At 46.4% G+C, this 20,154-nt stretch overlaps 1 protein-coding gene across 3 annotated transcripts in view; it reads left to right on the top strand.

The window, feature by feature from the left end:
* Positions 1-11,333: 11,333 nt before the first annotated feature.
* Positions 11,334-20,154, top strand: part of LOC122212987 (GTPase IMAP family member 1-like) — a 65,871-nt gene continuing 57,050 nt past the window's right edge. The window contains exons 1-4 of one of the 3 annotated variants that reach the window (XM_042927040.1): positions 11,456-11,535; positions 11,716-11,959; positions 14,331-14,379; positions 15,641-16,744. In XM_042927040.1, the coding sequence (XP_042782974.1) occupies positions 14,337-14,379; positions 15,641-16,494 (897 nt within the window). In that variant the 5' untranslated portion in view covers positions 11,456-11,535; positions 11,716-11,959; positions 14,331-14,336 and the 3' untranslated portion in view covers positions 16,495-16,744. Of the gene's footprint in view, positions 11,536-11,715; positions 11,960-14,330; positions 14,380-15,640; positions 16,745-20,154 lie in introns of those variants that run through there. The other 2 variants (XM_042927037.1, XM_042927036.1) reach the window with 2 other exon arrangements.

The raw sequence follows: 20,154 nt of genomic DNA, 5'->3' as shown, positions 1-20,154 counted from the left end.
CATTCACAATAATAAACTCAAAATTGATAAAGGACCTGAATGTGAGACAGGAAACCATCAAAACCTTACAGGAGAAAGCAGGAAAAGACCTCTCTGACCTCAGCCGTAGCAATCTCTTACTCGGCACATCCCCAAAGGCAAGGGAATTAAAAGCAAAAGTGAATTACTGGGACCTTATGAAGATAAAAAGCTTCTGCACAGCAAAGGAAACAACCAACAAAACTAAAAGGCAACCAACAGAATGGGAAAAGATATTTGCAAATGACATATCGGACAAAGGTCTAGTATCCAAAATCTATAAAGAGCTCACCAAACTCCACACCTGAAAAACAAATAACCCAGTGAAGAAATGGGCAGAAAACATGAATAGACACTTGTCTAAAGAAGACATCCGGATGGCCAACAGGCACATGAAAAGATGTTCAACGTCGCTCCTTATCAGGGAAATACAAATCAAAACCACACTCAGATATCACCTCACGCCAGTCAGAGTGGCCAAAATGAACAAATCAGGAGGCTATAGATGCTGGAGAGGATGTGGAGAAACGGGAACCCTCTTGCACTGTTGGTGGGAATGCAAATTGGTGCAGCCGCTCTGGAAAGCAGTGTGGAGGTTCCTCAGAAAATTAAAAATAGACCTACCCTATGACCCAGCAATAGCACTGCTAGGAATTTACCTAAGGGATACAGGAGTACTGATGCATAGGGGCACTTGTACCCCAATGTTTATAGCAGCACTCTCAAGAATAGCCAAATTATGGAAAGAGCCTAAATGTCCAGCAACTGATGAATGGATAAAGAAATTGTGGTTTATATATTCACAATGGAATACTACGTGGCAATGAGAAAGAATGAAATATGGCCTTTTGTAGCAACGTGGATGGAACTGGAGAGTGTGATGCTAAGTGAAATAAGCCATACAGAGAAAGACAGATACCATATGGTTTCACTCTTATGTGGATCCTGAGAAACTTAACAGAAACCCATGGGGGAGGGGAAGGAAAAAAAAAAAAAGAGGATAGAGTGGGAGAGAGCCAAAGCATAGGAGACTGTTAAAAACTGAGAACAAACTGAGGGTTGATGGGGGGTGGGAGGGAAGGGAGGGTGGGTGATGGGCATTGAGGAGGGCACCTTTTGGGATGAGCACTGGGTGTTGTATGGAAACCAATGTGACAATAAATTTCATATATTGAAAAAAAATTAAAAAAAAATAAAATGGAATGCTTACTTCAGACGGTCATTGTGAAACCAGATAAATTTGTGCACATGAAGTGGTACTCAAACCATAGTGATCAATAGGTATTAGTTAGAAGAAGTAATAGAACCCTCTATGCTAGTCTCATAGATTACCATCCTGAGGCTCATCTACACATCATAGATGCTGTCTTAGTCAGCGTGGACAGCCATAATACCACAGCCTGGGAGCAGGAACAACAGGAATTAATCTCTCACAGTTCTGGAGACTGGGCAACCCAAGCCCAATGGGCCAGCCAACTTGTTTCCCTGGGGAAGGCTCACTTCCTGATTTGCGAATGGCACTGTCTCACCGTGTCCATACATGATGGAGCGAGGAAGCAACTCTCTGCTATCTCTTCTTACAAGGGCACTAATCCCATCAAGAGGATCCCAGATTCATGAACTCATGGAAACCCACTTACGTTACCCCCAAATACCATCATGTTGGGGGTTAGGGATTCTGGTGCCTTCTCTCTTGGTGCCACATAAAACTAGTCACTTCTACTTTGTAACAATCTCTTTTAAGTGGACATCACTCAAGGTTTCCTGGTTTCTCCCCTCTCACTCCACCCACAAAGGGCACTGCATGAAAAGGAAGACTCAGCACCTCCACAGCCTGTCTACCAGGATAAGGGATATGGATTATCTACACCCCTGCTCTCACATGTCTTTAATGAAATGGTCTTCTGGATCCACGGATGTGCAAGAAGAGCTGCCTCTTGCAGCCTCACGGCAGTCGTGTCACAAAAGAGGTAGAGGTGTTAGGTGTGACAGTGCACTTGGGGCTGAATCCCTCAAAGGAAACATTGACCAAACCCTCATGAAATAAAGACCATGCCCCCCAAAGAGCCTTTTACTGTCTTCCACGATGTTATATTCGGTTATGAACCACAACCATTCAGTCCTGTTCTCAAACAGGTCTCTGCTTCCTCCTAAGGCTTCTCTGAAGATCTACCAAAAGTGACCACTCAGAATTTGTGTCTTCAACAGAGGGTCACAATCTTGGAGCTTCAGGGGAAAAACTGTAGGACGTGCTCTGAACTACTGTTGCCTCAAAGAGACTCTTCAGAGCAGGTTTCCAAGATGGCAGCACTGACTCAATGCTCAGACTGTGCCAGTGAGCAAAGCCAGGACTACTGGGACTCTCAGTCTGGAAGCATATGTACCTCATGAAATCAGACGACTGACTCAAGATCCAGCAGAGTGAGAAGTAATGACATAGGACTGAGTGAACGGATTCAAGATGTGCCATTGTGGTTATTTGTTTGGAATATTGATGGCATTCTGTTTGATGTTCTACTTATATGGCTATTTGTGGAAACCTTATTTCTTTCTCCTTAAATGAATTAGTAGACTGTGTGTTTGTAAACCCACAACAACCGTCTTTAAACATTACCTCATCTTCACCTACCCTCAAAATTCAGAAACAAATGTTTCTACTGAGTTTCATTCACTTTCATGTTAATAGAACCATGTGCATAAGTTTAATAAAAATCTGTCCTCTTGTTTACAAAGATATCATTGGAAAAATCGATTCTGGAGCAAGGCCATATGTACAGTGTGATATCTGAGAGTGATTGTTGTTTAATCAAAGACCATCAGACCACTGCTAAGGAGCAATTATTGGTGTTACATGTGGAGCTAATGTCTCCAAAACCTTCATAAGAAAACGAATATGATGTCTGGCTTCCAGGATCTCAGTCTCTGGGAGTAAGGAAGTCCACTCCCAGGTAGTCCAGAAACACAGGCAAATTTTGGAGACATCAGGAAGAGGGAAATTCACAGATATTTATGGGTACAGCATGCAAAGTTTACTGGAGAAAGTGTTTGGGCCTTGGTTTCCTACTCCTAGGATAGAAGAATGGCAGGGGCTTTGAAAAGTCTGATTCAAAACTCATTTTGAAAATTTCGAAAGAAGTTTATCCTTTGGAATTGATAGTTGCTTCATATGATTAGGCTCTAGATTTCCCAAGCAAACTTAAGGAGGCTTTTCCGGTTAATTAAGATTCTTGCTGCATCTGTATAAATAATCAGGCCATGCATAGTAAAAACAATCTTCTAGGATCAACAATACTTGTTGGAGACTGTTTATGATCACAAAGTAGAGAACGCTATGAAAATGATCCAAAACTTAGAAATAGGCAAGAGAGATTACTGGAGTGTTCTATTGTTCTGTGTGGTGCTGTGCTTGATGATCCGCTGTGATATTTTACAACACTTTAAGGACAGAGAGAATTTTTGCACATCTCTGCCTTGGAGATACTCAGCGAATTTTCTGTCTGGTGGAATATGCAACTCAAAAATTACATGTTACTACTCTCTTGAACACATCAACCCTTGATTTCAAATGACTTTGTGTTTCTGTTTGTTTGTGTGTTTTTTTGTTTTATTCATTGCTTATTTGCTTGTTTTTAACTAGGTTTCACACCCAGCATGGAGCCCAAACTCAAGACCCTAAGGTCAAGACCTGAGCTGAGATCAAGAGTCAGACGCTTAACTGATTGAGCCACCCAAAGGAACTTTGAACCAATTATAGAATCAAACTGGTTCTCTAGTTAAGCCATGAGTTGAGCCAAATCTTTGATGTGTTTATCCTTACCCAGGAGTCATGAGTTTGCTTTTTTTGAAAACTGCAGATAAAAAGAGAGGGAGAAATAGCATGATCCAAGCCTTGGAGGTGGAAATAACACTGGACACAGGCAGAGAACAGCTAACAATTTGGAGTGCAGGAATCATTACCAGCCTTTACTGAGGGCCTACTGCGTCCCAGGCACTGACCTCCATATCATTATCACCTTTGTTTCTTACAAAAGTATAAAATGGATATTAATGGGAACAATGATATCTAGAAAAATCTCATTCTTGGAAGAAGAGTTGAGACTGATTATAATGACTGTTGAATACCAGGCCAAGGAATGTGGATTCTAAGCCCTAGGCAGTAGATTTCCAAGAAGCAGAGACCTAAGAAAACTATCCCAATGGGCTTAACCTGGTAACTGCAACGAGGACTGGAGAGGAAGAGATCAGGGGTACTGTACCCTCACACTGCACACACTGTCCCTCTCTTACCATATTGTAGGTTGAATTGTGTCCTTCTAAAGAAGGGCTAACCTCTGGTACTTGATAATGTGACCTTCTTTGGAGCATGGTCTCTGTGATGTCATGTCTTTAAGTTAAGGTTGAGCCCTACTCCAATGCCTGGAATTGTTTCATTCAGAGTGAGGGAAGTTTACACAGAGATACACACAGAGAACACCGTGTGACAAAAGAGGCAGAGATTGGACTGAAGCACCTAGAAGGCAAAGAACAAAGCACGACAGCCAGCACCAGAAGCTAAGACGCAGCAAAGAAGGATCCTTCCCCAGAGACTTCATGGAGAGTATGGCCCTGGGAACGTCTCAGTTTGGCACTTGTAGCCTGTGCCAGTGAGACAGTAGCCATAACAATGAGACAGTAAGTTTCTGCTCTTTAAGCAACAGTTTGTGGTCATTTGTTACAGCAGCTCCTGGGGGAACTAATATAGATTTTAAGGCCAAGAAGCAGGGTCCTGCTCTGGTAATTACTTAAAATGTAGGAGTCGTTTCGAAATTGAGTAATGCATGGAGGCTCGAAGAATTCTGAGGTACATGATAAAAAGCAAGGCCTAAGAGGATGTCGGTGGTAGGATGAACATCCAGGTCACTTTCTGGTTAGGTCCCAGAGAGAGGTGGGGACCATGCTGCTGGACATTGGAGGGACGATGGCACTTGCTATAAAATGACAGGAGGCAGGGAGGCGGGCTAAACTGAGGTGGGCTGCTGGGTGGAGAGTAGACCATGTAAGTGATGAACTTGAATATTTAGCTGAGGAGAATCCCGAGAACAATGTGGAAGATGTGGCCTGGTGTCTCCTTGCTGCTTCTAATGAAATGCGTGAGGAAAGAGAGTGGTGGCTTATCTCCAGCCAAAGAGCACCAAGATGGCCAGCTGCCAGCAGAGCCCAGGAAGAAGCAAGCAACGTCCTCCCCTCAAGGCTTCAGAGAGCACACGCCTCTGCTGGCATCTTGACTTTGGACTCCAGGAGCTACCACAATCCATGTCTCAACTGTTTCAACTGTTGTTTGGCCGACCTGTCGTGCAGTACTAGGCATCCAGCATGTCCCCTCCACCTTGCCCCTGCCTGCTTTCTTGTCCCATCCTCTGAGAAACCCAAAGGTCTCCCCTTCTGTGGTATAGTGTGAACAGGGCAAATCTTCTAGACTACATTCTTCCTCATTCCCGCCACATTTCTGGCCCAGATGGACCCCGGTACTCCCTGATGAGAGAGAGGTTGGGGCTTTCTCAGAACTTAGATTTCAGTTCTCTGAAGAATTTTCTTTTTGGAAACAATTATACAACACCAAAACAAAACCTAATAATTGTTTCTTTTAAAGAGACACACAGGAATTTAAGGCCTGGGAGTGAGGTTAAGGCCTCCTGAAATCTGAAGGCAAACAGGCAGACTATCAGGGCACCATGAGCGGGGGGTCAGAGGTAAAAGCAGGCCCCCGTCCCAGCAGCAACAATCAATCCCTCACTCTTACAGAATACCAACACCGCACAAAAGGACTATTTTCTCTTAATCAGCAAAAATGTCTCCTTAATATATGAAAATCATTCAGAGGAAAAGTGTGTGCGCCTGATTCTGCCATGATCAAGATCTATGGCTTGGAGAAAACCCATACACAAACAGACCCCAAAAAACCACAATCCCCATGTGCCCCACTATCTTTATGGATAAGAAGTCCTAGATTGTCTCAATACAATGCCTCCTACAGAACAGCATCATGCGAGACTATCTGGGCCTCTCCCAATGAGGACGAATCCCAGGACTCTCCCCACCCCCCCCCCGGCATGATTCATGACCCTGGGCTCACGTACCCACACAATTTCTCAGGTGTTGGTTGGCTGTAGGTATAAATCTCCTGGTGGAACAGGGGCCTGTGGCCCCCAAAGGGAGACCCTGAGGAGGGCCGAGTCCCAAGACTCCCGGCTGGAGGACCCAGGTGTGAATACGAGTATGGACCTTCTTTCCCCAGGGCTTTGGTGTCCCTGGGCCATCAGAGTAATGGACACTTACAGATGGTTATGGACATCACCTTTATTTACCAGCCAGCACCAACAGCCATGAACACAAGAAGCTAAGGCACAGGCATGTTTTAACCCAAGTTCTCTGCTACTCTCCACACACACAGCATCCTTCCTCACTCATCCGCCTAGACTTTCCAGTCCCACGCCTCCAAACCCCACAGCCTTTGCTTGGATGGCCCCTGGATTCTTAGCCATTCCTCGGTACCAATGGTGGAAGAGGCGGCTTGGGAGAATGGGGGTCAGGGAAAGAACTCACAGGCTGCCAGGACCAGCTGACAGCATTCAGTGATCTGACCTCTCTGGGATTTACAACAAAGTTGGCACGGTTTCTGCTGTTACCTTCATTTCTTTCTTTGGGTTTCAACTTGACATCTTTTATTGCTTCACTCATATCTTTGTGGAGTGTCTCGAGTGCTTTATTACAAATGATAAACACGGTAAGTAAATCTTTAACGAGGGATAAAGGAAAGACTGTTATATTTATGGCACCATATCACAGCACAGTTTTTTTCTGTTATTGTTTCCCACAGTCCCTTGCATTTTCAAGAAATGGGCAACAGGGTGATTTCTCGTAAATTCACTCATGCACAGAAAAACATACATCTTACTTCAGCCCCAGCAATTTCCTGCCTCACCTCTCCCGAGTCTGTCTTCCTCATCAGGCCACAAAGGCAAGGTCACAGGTTCATGTCTTCTCATTTGTGGCTGCTCTTGTGCTCAAAAGGGACTGGGGCAGGAAGGCGGGGCCAAGGAGGAACCCCACCATGGAGGTCTCACAGGCCTCTGCACAGGTAGCTTTTCCCATCTCTCCCCAGGCTGGTGCTGGCCTGAGGATGAGGTGGACGTCTTCCTGGGAATCTCCAACCAGGACCCGTTCAAAGCAAGCACAGCAGCTAGATCTTTTGACCCTGACATGGGCTGAACAAGTCAGTTCTGCTCTTTATTAGAACAGGTGCACACGGATGCTGCTATTTTCCAAAATTTTGACCAATTTTTTTACTGGTTGTTTGTTCATTGAATGATTGATTGATTGATTAAAGTTTTTTTTATTAATTTTGAGAGAGAGAGTGAGGAGGGGAAGGACAGATAAAGAGGGAGAGAGAGGATCCCAAGCACACTCCCTGCCAGCACAGAGCCCGACGCAGGGCTTGATTCAAGAACTGTGAGATCATCGTTCTGAGGTGAAACCATGAGTTGGATGTTCAACCAAATGAGCCCCCCATGTCCCCCCAAGTTTTAAAAAATTTTCACTCAAAACATAAATAGCAAACAAACAGCCGAGCAGCCTTATTATTTTGACTATTATTTATTTATCAGGAAGAAATAGTACTTGAAAGTTGCACTGAAATGACTCATGTCCAAGCTGTGAAAGAATATAAACGACTCTTTGGAAATACAGGGAGAGGCCAGCGTCTCTCTCACCCTCTGCAAGTTCACCATATCTGCAGTTAGTAGGACAGCGGGACTCCGTATAAAGACGGCTGTTGGTAGCACGGTGGTAACTGCTGCCTGGCTCTCTTTTGACGCTGTTTCGTTTAACTATAATAAGACACCACAAGGGGAAGGCAAAACGAGGCAAACTCCAGGAAGCCAGCAGGAAGGAAGAAGAGGGGAGTTGGCAATGTGGCCAGACTTTGACCCAAAACTAGGACAGGCTTCCATATGCCCTGGAAGAACCCTACAGACCTAGTACTGGTGGGACAGCCATAAGTGGTACAAAGTATATATTTTCAAAAATATATTAAAGTCTCTTAAAGTTGTTCTAAGATCATTCAGCAAACGAAGAAACCTATTAAAAAAAAAGTCTACTAAATAGTAGTAAGAACAGCGAGTCTGTGACAGTTGACCATAAGCTGCTTCCTCCCTTCCAACACACACTCAGCTTCTCTGGAAGGAAACTGCATTCTGGGAGGTGTGGCTGAGAAGCTGGGGCTCCCTGTCCTCTCAGCCTTCCAGCAAGAGAACAGTATCTTGGGAGGAATCAGCTGGAGGTCAGTGGGTTTAACCACCGGGTATAGTATGGACAGACAGAGTGGTTAGGGAAAGACGCACAGAGTGGGGCTAGACAACTGTCAACTCCCGGGACTCTGCAGGCCCAGGCTGCACCCTCTGAGGAGAGACACCAAAGATTTCACCCTGCAGGGGAAGCAGGCTTCACCAGGAGAGTCCAGCCAAACATGCAAACCCCCTGCACAAAGTTGCAGTGAAGCGCCAGAGCAGATATCCTTGTCTTATCTCTGATCACAGAGGCAAAGCTCTCAGTCTTTCATCAAGTATGGTACCAGTGGTGGGAGTTTTCACACTGATTTCCTTCAGTTCTTTCAACATGCTTAGAACTGCTCTTTGGAAGCCCTGTCTCTGAATCCAATATCCAGGGCCTCTGCCAGGCAATTCCTGTGGCCTGAGTTTTTCCAGTATATGGGTCACACCTTCCTGTTTCGTTGTACATCTTACAGGTGTTGTTAAGAACTGGGTATTTTAGGTAACATCGTGTAGTGAATCTGGATACTGATTCCCTTTCTGCCTTTCTAGGCCTTGATTTGCTGCTGTCTGTGTGTCCATAAGAATACAGAAATTGCTTTTTTAAACAACAAAATAGATTCTGCAGCAGAAAAGTATGAGTGAAATGAAAATTTTACTAGTGGAGCTCAACGATAGATTTGAATGGCTAGAACAAAGATTCAGTGATTTTGAAGATGTAATAATTATAAACACACATGAACTTCACAATTGAGCCCCAAAACACAGGAAGCAAAAAATAACGGGCGTCAAGGAGAAATAGACAATTCAACAACAAGCTGTAGACTTCAATGTCCACGTTGACCAACGCGTACCACAGCTAATCAGAAGGTCAAAACAGAAACAGAAGATGTGACCCACAGATAAACCAACCAGACCTAACATTACAGCACATTACCCAACGAAGTAGATTATGCATTCTGTTCAGGTACACAGAGAACGTTCTCCTAAATATGACCAATAGGCCATAAAATGAGCCTCAATAAATCTAAGAGACTTGAAATCCTAGAGTATAACAGGGGGTAAGCTCCTTTACATCAGTCTTGGCAATGATTTTTTGGATTTGACCACAAAAGCAAAGGCAGCGAAAGATAAAATGATCAAGTGAGATTACATCCAACTAATACGCTTCTGCCTGGCAAAGGAAACCATCAACAATACAAAAAGGCAGTCCACTGAATGGGAGAAAGTATTTGCAAATCGTATATTTGATAAAGGGTTAATACCCAAAATACATACAGAACTCACATAATTAATAGCAAAACCCGAGCAATTTATTTAAAAAGGACAGAGGAAGTAAACAGGCATTTTCCCAAAGAGGACACACAGGTGGCACAGAGGTGCATGGATATGTGCTCAGTATCACCATCATCAGGAGAATTGCAAATCAAAACCACAGTAAGGTGTCCCCTCACACCTGTTAGAATGGCTATCATCAAGAAGACAAGAGGTAACAAGTGTTAGGGAGGATGTGGAGAAAAGGGAAGCCTTGTGCACTGTGCATGGGACGCAAATTGGTGCAGCCACTGTGGAAAACAGTATGGACGGTCCTCCAAAAATTATAGGTAGCATTACATTTGATCCGGCAATCCCACTTCTGGGTATTTATCCAAAAGAAATGAAAGCAAGATCTCAAAGAAAGATCTGCACTCACAAGCTCGCTGCAGCATTGCTCACAATACCCAAGATGTGGAAGCAACCTAAGGGTCCAACTATGGGTATATATATATATATTGTTCTGTGAAAAGAAAGAGGAACATCTTGTCATTTGCAACAACAGGGTCGAACTTGAGGGCATTATCGTAAGCGAAACAGGTCGAACAGAGAAAAACAAATACTGTATGATATCACCCTTATGTGGAATTTTAAAAAGCCAAACTGATAGAAATGGAGAGTAGAACAGTGGTGACCAGGGTCTTGGGGATGGGGGGATGGGGAGACATTGGTCAAAGAGTACAAAGTTCCAGTTATAAGATGAATATGTTCTGGGGATCTAACGTGCAGCACAGTGACTATAGCTCATTACCACTGTATCATACCTTAAGTGTTACTAAGAGAGTAGATGATCTTAAATGTTCTCACTCAAAAAAAGAGTAATGGTAAATATGTGATGTGATGCAGGTGTTACCTAATAATATTATGGTGGCAATTATTTTGCAATATAGAGTGTATCAAATCAACACATTGCACCCTTTCAAATTACAGTGTTACATTTCAATTATATCTCCATAAAGCTGGATAGGGTGTGGGGGGATAAGGTGGAGGGCCATGGGTTAGGTATCTTCACTAGAGAGAATGAACTGGCAAGACTGGCTAAAAATCAGGCCCCAGAGTATTAGGTTCAGGTTAAGTGAAAGCCCTCACTACACACGGGGACAGGTGACTCCAGAAACTGTAAGTGAGCTAGGCAAGATCGCAGAGTTGATTCCAGAACAAACCAGGTCCAGGGCACATAGCACCATACACTGTTGTAGCCTTCTCTCCACACAAAGTCTGGCTATTTTACTCATGGCTATTTTCCTCTCATGACCTCCTGAGAGGAGAAACAGACACTTGGGTCAGAGATACCAACTTGAGGCTAGACTAAGTCTCCTATGAAAATTCCATCCTCTTCCTGCTGTCTGACCTTTAATAGCTGAAAAGACCTCTTTTTCTTTAGGAATGAGGAGATGGCAGAGAGGACCATTTGGTGGCCTTGTCCACACTGATGTCCAGCCAAGGATTCCTCCCTGATTCCTGGGGAAGGAGACTCTCAAGAGGCCATTTTCTAGGAAAACACCCAAAAAGCAAAAGGCAACTGGACATAAGAGTAGTGGGCAGAGGCCAAAACTGAGAACAGGCCTCAGAAATCTAAACTGCCCTTCATTGAGGTAACAGCCCCTCCCGGGAACAAGATGTGGTGCCACAGTGATCTTCGGAAAGGATCATCACAGTCCCAAACAGGGGGTGTGTTGCGCAGTGAAAAGAACGCAAAGGCACCACTCACTGGCCCACCTGGCCCATGTCCTGTCCCTTTAAATCGGCACCACTGGGCCCTCCCTCCCTGGGCTCTGAGACTTCCTCCTTGTGCTGTGCTGGCAGGAACAGCCTCTGTACTCACAACCCAAGGCACAGCACCAGGTCCCGGTTTTCTGCAGCCAACAGCAGAGCCTGTCACCACTTCTGCTGGAAGGTGAGCACACACGGGGAGGAAGGGAGCCACCTGGGGCAGAGGGCAGTGGAGGAAGTGGGGGGGATTAGGTTGGCTCTAAGGAGTTCAGGGCCTGGTTGCAGCTCACTGAGTGGGTGCCTGCATTCTACTACCTCCCAGGAAGGGGAGCGGGATCTAGAAAGAATAACTTCACCCTTGCAGGCTTTTCAGGGAGCTCTGAGTTTCAGAACAAGCAAGGGAAGAAGAAATGGTAAGCATCTTCTCCAGCCGTGGAGTGCGCACACTTTTACTTGGGACTACATTCTTCGTCCTGCCCTGCTCCTCGCCTGGTCAGAAAGGTGTTTGCTAGAAGCACTGCCAGGGCTGAGCACGCTGGAGAAGGCTGCAGACACTCCCTCTGAGGGCATGTGCAGCCAAGGAGAGAGACATTTCTGAGGACAAACAAGTGGGTCTAACCTCAGAACACATCGCAGAGTGGAAATCGTGTCTGTGAGCCGAACCCCACTCACGCCCTCCACCTCCTCTGCCCTGTGCACCCCCAGGGACTTGCAGGAGTCAGCAAGAGTTATGAACATGGTCTTCAGACCTCTGCAGTACACGTGCTTGTGTGTCCTTGCACATCCCTTCCCCCTCCCTGGCTGCCCAGTCCGCTGGGAGCCAGCTTCATCCCCACACACTGGCTTTAAATGAAGAGCTTGGACAGGATGAATGGCCCAGAAACTCAGAGCAGGGACCCAATGCATTAGAATCACTCAGGGGGTTGGGGAGGGTGCCTCGGTGGCTTGGTCCATTAAGCTCTGAGCCCTGGGATGGATTCTGTGTTGTCAGTTCAATGCCTGGAGCCTGCTTTGGATTCTTCGTCTCCCTCTCTCTCTCTGACCCTTCCCTGCTCATGCGCTGTCTCACCGTCTCTCAAGAAAATAAGTAAACAGTAAAAAAAAAACATTTTTTTTTAAAAGAAATCCCTCAGGAGGAGGGGGAGAGAACCGTTTTTTAAGTTTATTATTTATTTATTTGTTTGTTTCTTTGTTTTTGAGACAGACATGTGAGCAGGGGAGGCACACATGAAGAAGAAAGAGAGAGAATCCGAAGCAGGCTCTGTGCTATCAGCACAGAGCCTGATGAGGGGCTCAAACCCACAAACCATGAGATCATGAGCTGAACCAAAATTAAGAGTCAGAGACTTAGACTGAGCCACAAAGGCACCGCTTTTTTTCTTCTTAAAGTACACATCTATGAAACAAAATGTCAAATATATATTTTAAAGACTCCCATAGATACCTCCAAAAGGCAGCAGGTTCAGGAAGCTGGGGAATACATAATATCCAATGACATTTACGATGCTAGGAGTCTCCATGTTCTACATCAGTCAATGACTCCAAGCCTCTAAACCCCAGATGTCAGCTCTCAGAAACTCTGGAAAAATTTTTCAAATCCCATCCCAAACCATTGCAAACCTTTGGGAAGTCCCATAGGGGCCAGGAGTCCAGTGGATTTCCTAGAGCACACTTGGTCAGTTCCGTCATCGATAAGGACTTCTTGCTTTACCTAAATTCTTGTTCTTTGCACTGAATCTTCCGGCTGCTTCTTCAGTTCTGCTGTGCAGTCAGTTATGGGAGTTTGGTAATTTTTACACACAAGATCACTACTCACCTAAGACCTGTGGGATCAACTTTACCAAGGGCTTTGGGGAACTGAACGGGGCGCTACGCAGAAGACAAACCTGTCATCTAACTGGTCAGAGACAAGTTATCAATCAACCTTTCCCTTTGCTTGTCCTTGTGTGTTGCCCATGGGACACAGCACGGTCACCCACAGTAGCCAGGTGTTGCCATGAAGAGGTAGCATTTGAAATGGATGGCGGAGCACAGACAGGACTCAGACAGAAACATGGGAGAGAATGAGTGGTCATGGGGGTGAGCGCACAGGTGGGCTGGAAAGGCCCTGAAACCTCTCCTCTGCTGAGCAACTGACCCAGAAGGGGAGTGATTGGGACACAGGGTTGGCGAAGCAGACAGAGCAGAGCTGCGCCCTTGTGACCAGGTCCTCGTGAGATCAAGCAGACTCCATCACTGAGTGGCTATCTGTAGTAAATCCTGCCGGACTTGGGGTCATCGCTTAGTTTGAGAGGCCTCAGATTCGCGGCAGGAACACCAGGAGCCAGAAGGGAGTGTCCCATCTCTCCAGCACACAGGTCATATTTACACAAATGACACAAGCCAAATTCTTTGGTCTTCGGAGAGCAGATCACAGGTTCTTCAGATCAGCATGGGAGATAGGTATCTTTCCCAATTTTCAAAAGCAAACTGCAAACTCTCTTCTTGTCCCCCCACCCCCACCCCCGCCCATCCCCGGCCAACCGCCCTAAGGTTGCTCCCCAAGTCACTGAGCAGAATTTCTGATTCTCAGGGTTTTCCAAAGTCTCCCCTGGCTGTGGAATCTTCTGGGAAAACTTTGCGCCTACAGTTAATGCCACTGACATAAATTACCTGGGAAATTCTCAGCTAAGGCTCACTCACTGACACAGAGGATGGGTTATCACTTCCACTCTGTCATTTGCATTCAGGGTCCCTGAAAGGACCAACGAGGCTCACCAAAGGTTCTCATGGTTTGGTTCCAACACCAACCAGGTCCTTCCGGGGTTCCTCCCCAAATTCTGATGTTCAGGGAAGGGCAGGAAGCATGACCTTTCATTGGGATGTCACCAGCTCTTTGGACCTTGCCTGAGCCACCTCAGGTAGTTATACCTATTCGATAAACGAACGAATGATTGAAGGAATGAAGGAACTAACAGGTTGTGTTTGGAACTCTTTCAGGTGGGCATGGGAGGACGCAAGATGACCAGAGATGAAGAGAATGCCTATGGTAAGAACTGATCTCAGTATGTACTTGCCCATAGGCAAGTCAGCTAGGCGTCAGCTCTTGGTCCCAAGGCCATGGGCTAACTCAAGACTGAACAGAGACATTGGGGCACCTGGGTGGCCCAGTCGGTTGAGCGTCTGACTTCAGCTCAGGTCATGATCTCGCAGCTCGTGAGTTCGAGCCCCACGTTGGGCTCTGTGCTGACAGCTCAGAGCCTGGAGCCTGTTTCAGATTCGTCACCCTCTCTCTCTGTCCCAACCCACTCGCATTCTGTCTCTGTCTCTCTCAAAAATAAATAAACATTAAAAAAAAAAAAAAAAAAAAAAAGACTGAGGAGAGACAAATCCCAGACATATCCCCATACTGGGGTGAAACAGCTAGAGCCCCAGCTTTGCATTTTTGCTGGACCTCTGCCCCTGACCTACTGTAGGATATTAAGTGCCTTGACCAGACTGTGGCTTGGGTCCCAAAGGGTACAATGAGGACAATACATCTACTCGATCCCCACGGAAGATGTGGAGGGTTGAGATCATGGACTAGAGGGAACACGGTTTACCAGGTAGACTGTGTCCGTGAACAAGGATAGAGGGTCAACTGTGTCTTACTGGAAGCAGGTTTACTAGAGAGAAGAGGGAGGAGAAGGGGAAGGGAGGAAGGGAAGAAGGAAAGAGATCCTGTCATCTAATACTCTGAGCAACCCTGGGAGACACAACTCTCTGTCACCCCTCCCATTATGCAGAAGACCTTGAAAGCTTAGACTAAACTCGCCCAAGGTTCCACAGCTGGCACATGCGGGGCTGTGATTCCAACCCGGGGTGTCTGGGACTCCAGACAGCCCTTCACTCCCAGGCCTTCTGTGCCCTCCCGCATCTCCTCGCTGGGATGGCCCCTGGGAGAAGTCTGGCAGAGGCCTGGGAAGTCGTCGAGCACGGAGCAGCTCTGCAAAGTGCGGACGACCAGAGGTAATGTCAGCTGAAGTCATGGCCTGCGACCGTCGAGGGGGACCCTCCAGAGCAGTGTGCACCCGGTGCCGGAGCATGGACTGGGGGGCAGGTGCACGCACTGGAGCCAAAGATGGAAGAAAGGTGGCTAAAGATGCCCCCGGAGTCGCACAAGCTCTAACCAGAGCGCCTGGGAAAGGCCTGTTGGACAAGCAGAAGCGGGAGGCATCCTTGCCCTCCTCCCTCAGGAGGCACCCCGGAGCCCCGGTGGAGCGGGACGCGCGCTCTCAAGCCGGCGGCCCACGCCTACTCTGTCCTCACAGGTTCCCAGGACCCGGACGACCAGCAGCAGCCGGTCGCGCAGGAGCGCAGGCTCAGGCTCATCCTGGCCGGCAGGACCGGAGTGGGCAAGAGCGCCACGGGCAACAGCATCCTGGGCCACAGGCTCTTCCCGTCCAGGCTCGCGACCACCCCGGTGACCAGAAGCTGCGCCCTGGGGAGCCGGAGCTGGGCCGGGTGGCGCGTGGAGGTCACCGACACCCCCGACCTCTTCACCGCCCAAGGCCGGCACGCGGACCCGGACTGCACCGAGCGGGCCAACTGCTACCTGCTCTCGGCGCCCGGGCCGCACGCGCTGCTGCTGGTCACGCAGCTGGGCCGCTTCACCGCCCAGGACGAGGAGGCGGCGCGCGGCGTCCGCGAGCTGTTCGGCGCCGGCGTCCTGGCGCGCGCCGTGCTCGTCTTCACGCGCCGGGAGGACCTGGAGGGGGGCTCGCTGCACGACTACGTGCGCGCCACCGACAACCGCGCGCTGCGGGCCCTCGTGGCCGAGTGCGGCGGCCGCGTGTGCGCCCTGGACAACCGGGCGGCGGGCGCCGAGCGCGATGCGCAGGTGGGCGAGCTGCTGGCGCTGGTGGAGCGGCTGGCGCTGGAGCACGACGGCGCGCCCTTCACCGACGACGTGTACGGCCTGGCGTGGGACCGGCGCCACGCGCGTCCGGAGGACACGCTCCGCCTGGTGGCCGCGCGGCTGGCGGCCCGCGGTCTGGGGCGAGGGCCGGGGCGGCGCTGGCTGGAGGCCCACGGCAGGGGTGGCGGCGGGCGCCCCAGCTCCTGGGGGGGGAACTGTTACCTGTCCTGCTGCTTTTCCCGTGGTGGGTCCCCAGACCCAGATTGAAGGCGCTGCCCTTCCAAACGCGGGGAGCCTGGCGGGTAAAGGGGCTGGGTACAAGGCGCTGAGGGAGACTTAAAACCAATTTCAAAGGAAGCCTGGAGTTTCAGACTGGGAGTCTTAATGACTCAGGACACCTTGGATACTGTATCGACTTTGCAAAGGCTCAAGTTGACTTTTAGCGTTTCGACGTCACTTTTGACTATATGTACACTATTCAAATAAATGTGGTTAACTTTCAAATGTCCTTAATTCATTTTAGTAGTTTGGATGAATTTTTCTTTCTTGAAAAAATAGTGAAATGACTGGTAGTGTGTTGTAGAAAGTGGATTCATGGCAAAGGGAAGCAAACATTTCTGTGTGTGTGAGCATTTATGAAAACGTAGCCACTGTCTTAGTCAGCTTGAGTTGCTATTAAAAAAAAACAACGGGAAAGCTCTCAGTTTTTCCCCATTGAGGATGATATTAGCTATGGGATTTTCATAAATGGCCTTTATGATGTTTAACTATGTTCCTTCTATCCCAACTTTCTCCAGGGTTTTTATTAAGAAAGGATGCTGAATTTTGTCAAATGGTTTTTCTGCATTGATTGATAGGATCACATGGTTCTTTTCTTTTCTTTTATTAATGTGATGTATCACACTGATTGATTTGCATATGTTGAAGCAGTCCTGCCGCCCAGGAATGAATCCCACTTGATTATGGTGAATAATTCTTTTTATATGCTGTTGAATTTGATTTACTAGTATCTTACTGAGAATTTTTGCATCCATTTTCATCAGGGATATTGGCCTGTAGTTCTCTTTTTTTTGCTGGGTATCTGTCTGGTTTAGGAATCAAAGTAACGTTGGCTTCGTAGGATGAGTCTAGAAGTTTTCCTTCCCCTTCTATTTTTTGGAACAGCTTGAGAAGGATAGGTATTATGTCTGCTTTAAATGTCTGGTAGAATTCCCCAGAGAAACCATGTGGTACAGGACTCTTAGTTGTTGGGAGATTTTTGATAACTGATCAAATTTTTTATTTCTTCCTGTTTGAGTTTTGGAAGTGTGTGGGTGCTTAGGAATTTGTCCATTTCTTCCAGGTTGTCCAATTTGTTGGCATATAATTTTTCATGGTATTCCCTGAGAATTGCTTGTATTTCTGAGGGATTGAGATCAGGAACATGACAGGGATGTCCACTCTCACCGCTGTGTTTACCATGGTGTTGGAAGTTCTAGCATCAGCAATCAGACAACAAAAGGAAATCAAAGGCATCAAAACTGGCAAAGATGAAGTCAAGCTTTCACTTTTTGCAGATGACATGATATTATACATGGAAAACCCGATAGATTCCACCAAAAATCTGCTAGAACTGATACATGAATTCAGCAAAGTCGCAGGATACAAAATCAATGTACAGAAATCAGTTGCATTCTTATACACAAATAATGGAGCCACAGAAAGACAAATAAAGAAACTGATCCCATTCACAATTGCACCAAGAAGCATAAAATACCTAGGAATAAACCTAACCAAAGACGTAAGATCTGGATGCTGAAAACTACAAAAAGCTTATGAAGGAAATTGAAGAAGATACAAAGAAATGGAAAAACATTCCATGCTCATGGATTGGAAGAATGAATATTGTTAAAATGTCATTACTACCCAAGGCTATCTACACATTCAATGCAATCCCAATCAAAATTGCACCAGCATTCTTCTTGAAGCTAGAACAAGCAATCCTAAAATGTGTATGGAACCACAAAAGACCCTGAATAGCCAAAGTAATATTGAAGAAGAAGACCAAAGCGGGAGGCATCACAATCCCAGACTTTAGCCTCTACTACAAAGCTGTAATCACCAAGACCGCATGGTATTGACCCAAAAATAGACACATAGACCAATTGAATAGAATAGAGACTCCAGAATTGGACCCACAAAAGTATAGCCAACTAATCTTTGACAAAGCAGGAAAGAATATCCAATGGAAAAAAGTATCTTTAACAAATGATGCTGGGAGAACTGGACAGCAACATGCAGATGAATGAAACGAGACCACTTTCGTACACCATTCACAAAAATAAACTCAAAATGGATAAATGACCGGAATGTGAGACAGGAAACCATCAAAACCCTAGAGGAGAAAGCAGGAAATAACCTCTCTGACCTCAGCCGCAGCAATTTCTTACGTGACACATCTCCAAAGGCAAGGGAATTAAAAGCAAAAATGAACTTTTGGGGTCTCATGAAGATAAAAAGCTTCTGCACTGCAAAGGAAACAAGCAACAAAACTAAAAGGCAACCAACAGAATGGGAAACGATGTTTGCAAATGACATATGAGACAAATGGCTAGTATCCAATATCTATAAAGAACTCACCAAACTCCACACCTGAAAAACAAATAATCCAGTGAAGAAATGGGGAGGAAACATGAACAGACACTTCTCTAAAGAAGACATCCAGATGGCCAACAGGCACATGAAAAGATGCTCAACATCACTCCTCATCAGGGAAATACAGATCAAAACCACCCTGAGATACCACCTCATGCCAGTCAGAATGGCTAAAATGAACAAATCAAGAGGCTATAGATGCTGGAGAGGATGTGGAGAAACAGGAACCCACTTGCACTGTTGGTGGGAACGCAAACTGGTGCTGCTGCTCCGGAAAACTGGAGGTTCCTCAAAAAATTAAAAATAGAACTACCCTATGACCCCCAATAGCACTGCTAGGAATTTACCCAAGGGGTACAGGAGTGCTGATGCATAGCGGCACTTGTACCCCAATGTTTATACCAGCACTTTCAACAATAGCCAAATTATGGAAAGAGCCTAAATGTCCATCAGCTGCTGAATGGATAAAGAAATTGTGTCTCATATACACAATGGAACACTAGTTGGCAATGAGAAAGAATGAAATATGGCCTTTTGTAGCAACGCAGATTGAACTGGAGAGTGTTATGCTAAGTGAAATAAGTCATACAGAGAAAGATAGATACCATATGTTTTCACTCTTATCTGGATCCTGAGAAACTTAACAGAAGACCATGGGGGAGGGGAAGGAAAAAAAAAAACCGTTAGAGACGGAGGGAGCCAAACCAATAGATACTCTTGAAAACTGACAATAAACTGAGGGTTGATGTGGCGTGGGAGGGACGCAGGGGGAGATGGGCATTGTGGAGGGCACATGTTGGGATGAGCACCAGGTGTTGTATGGAAACCAGTTTGACAATAAATTTCATATTAAAAAATAAAAAATAAAATTAAAAAAAGCACAGACTGGGCCACTTATAAATAGAAGAAGAATTTTCCCCATGGTTCTAGAGGTTGGAGGTCCAAGATGGAGATGTGATTTCAGTCAGGATCTGGTGAGAGACCTCTCTGGGTTGCAGACTGCTGACTTCTGGCTGTGTCCTCACATGGTGGAAGGGATGAGTCAGCTTTCTGGGGCCTCTTGTAGAAGGGCACAATTCTCACTCATATGGGATCTACCCTCTTGACTGACTCACCTTCCAAAGGCCCCAGCTCCTAAAACCATCCTCTTGGGCACGAAATTTTCAATATATGAAACTTGCGGGGGGACACAAACATTCAACCAAAGAAGACACTGACCCTCCTTAATACTGTCCTAGCTCTCATACCCAGCTAGATCTGGCCCTTTGTGACCCTTGGATGTTTTATTATCAC

The sequence above is a fragment of the Panthera leo genome, chromosome A2 (genome assembly GCF_018350215.1).
Source record: "Panthera leo isolate Ple1 chromosome A2, P.leo_Ple1_pat1.1, whole genome shotgun sequence".
NCBI classification, from domain to species: Eukaryota; Metazoa; Chordata; class Mammalia; order Carnivora; family Felidae; genus Panthera; species Panthera leo.
This window is presented reverse-complemented; position numbering and strand designations above follow the sequence as displayed.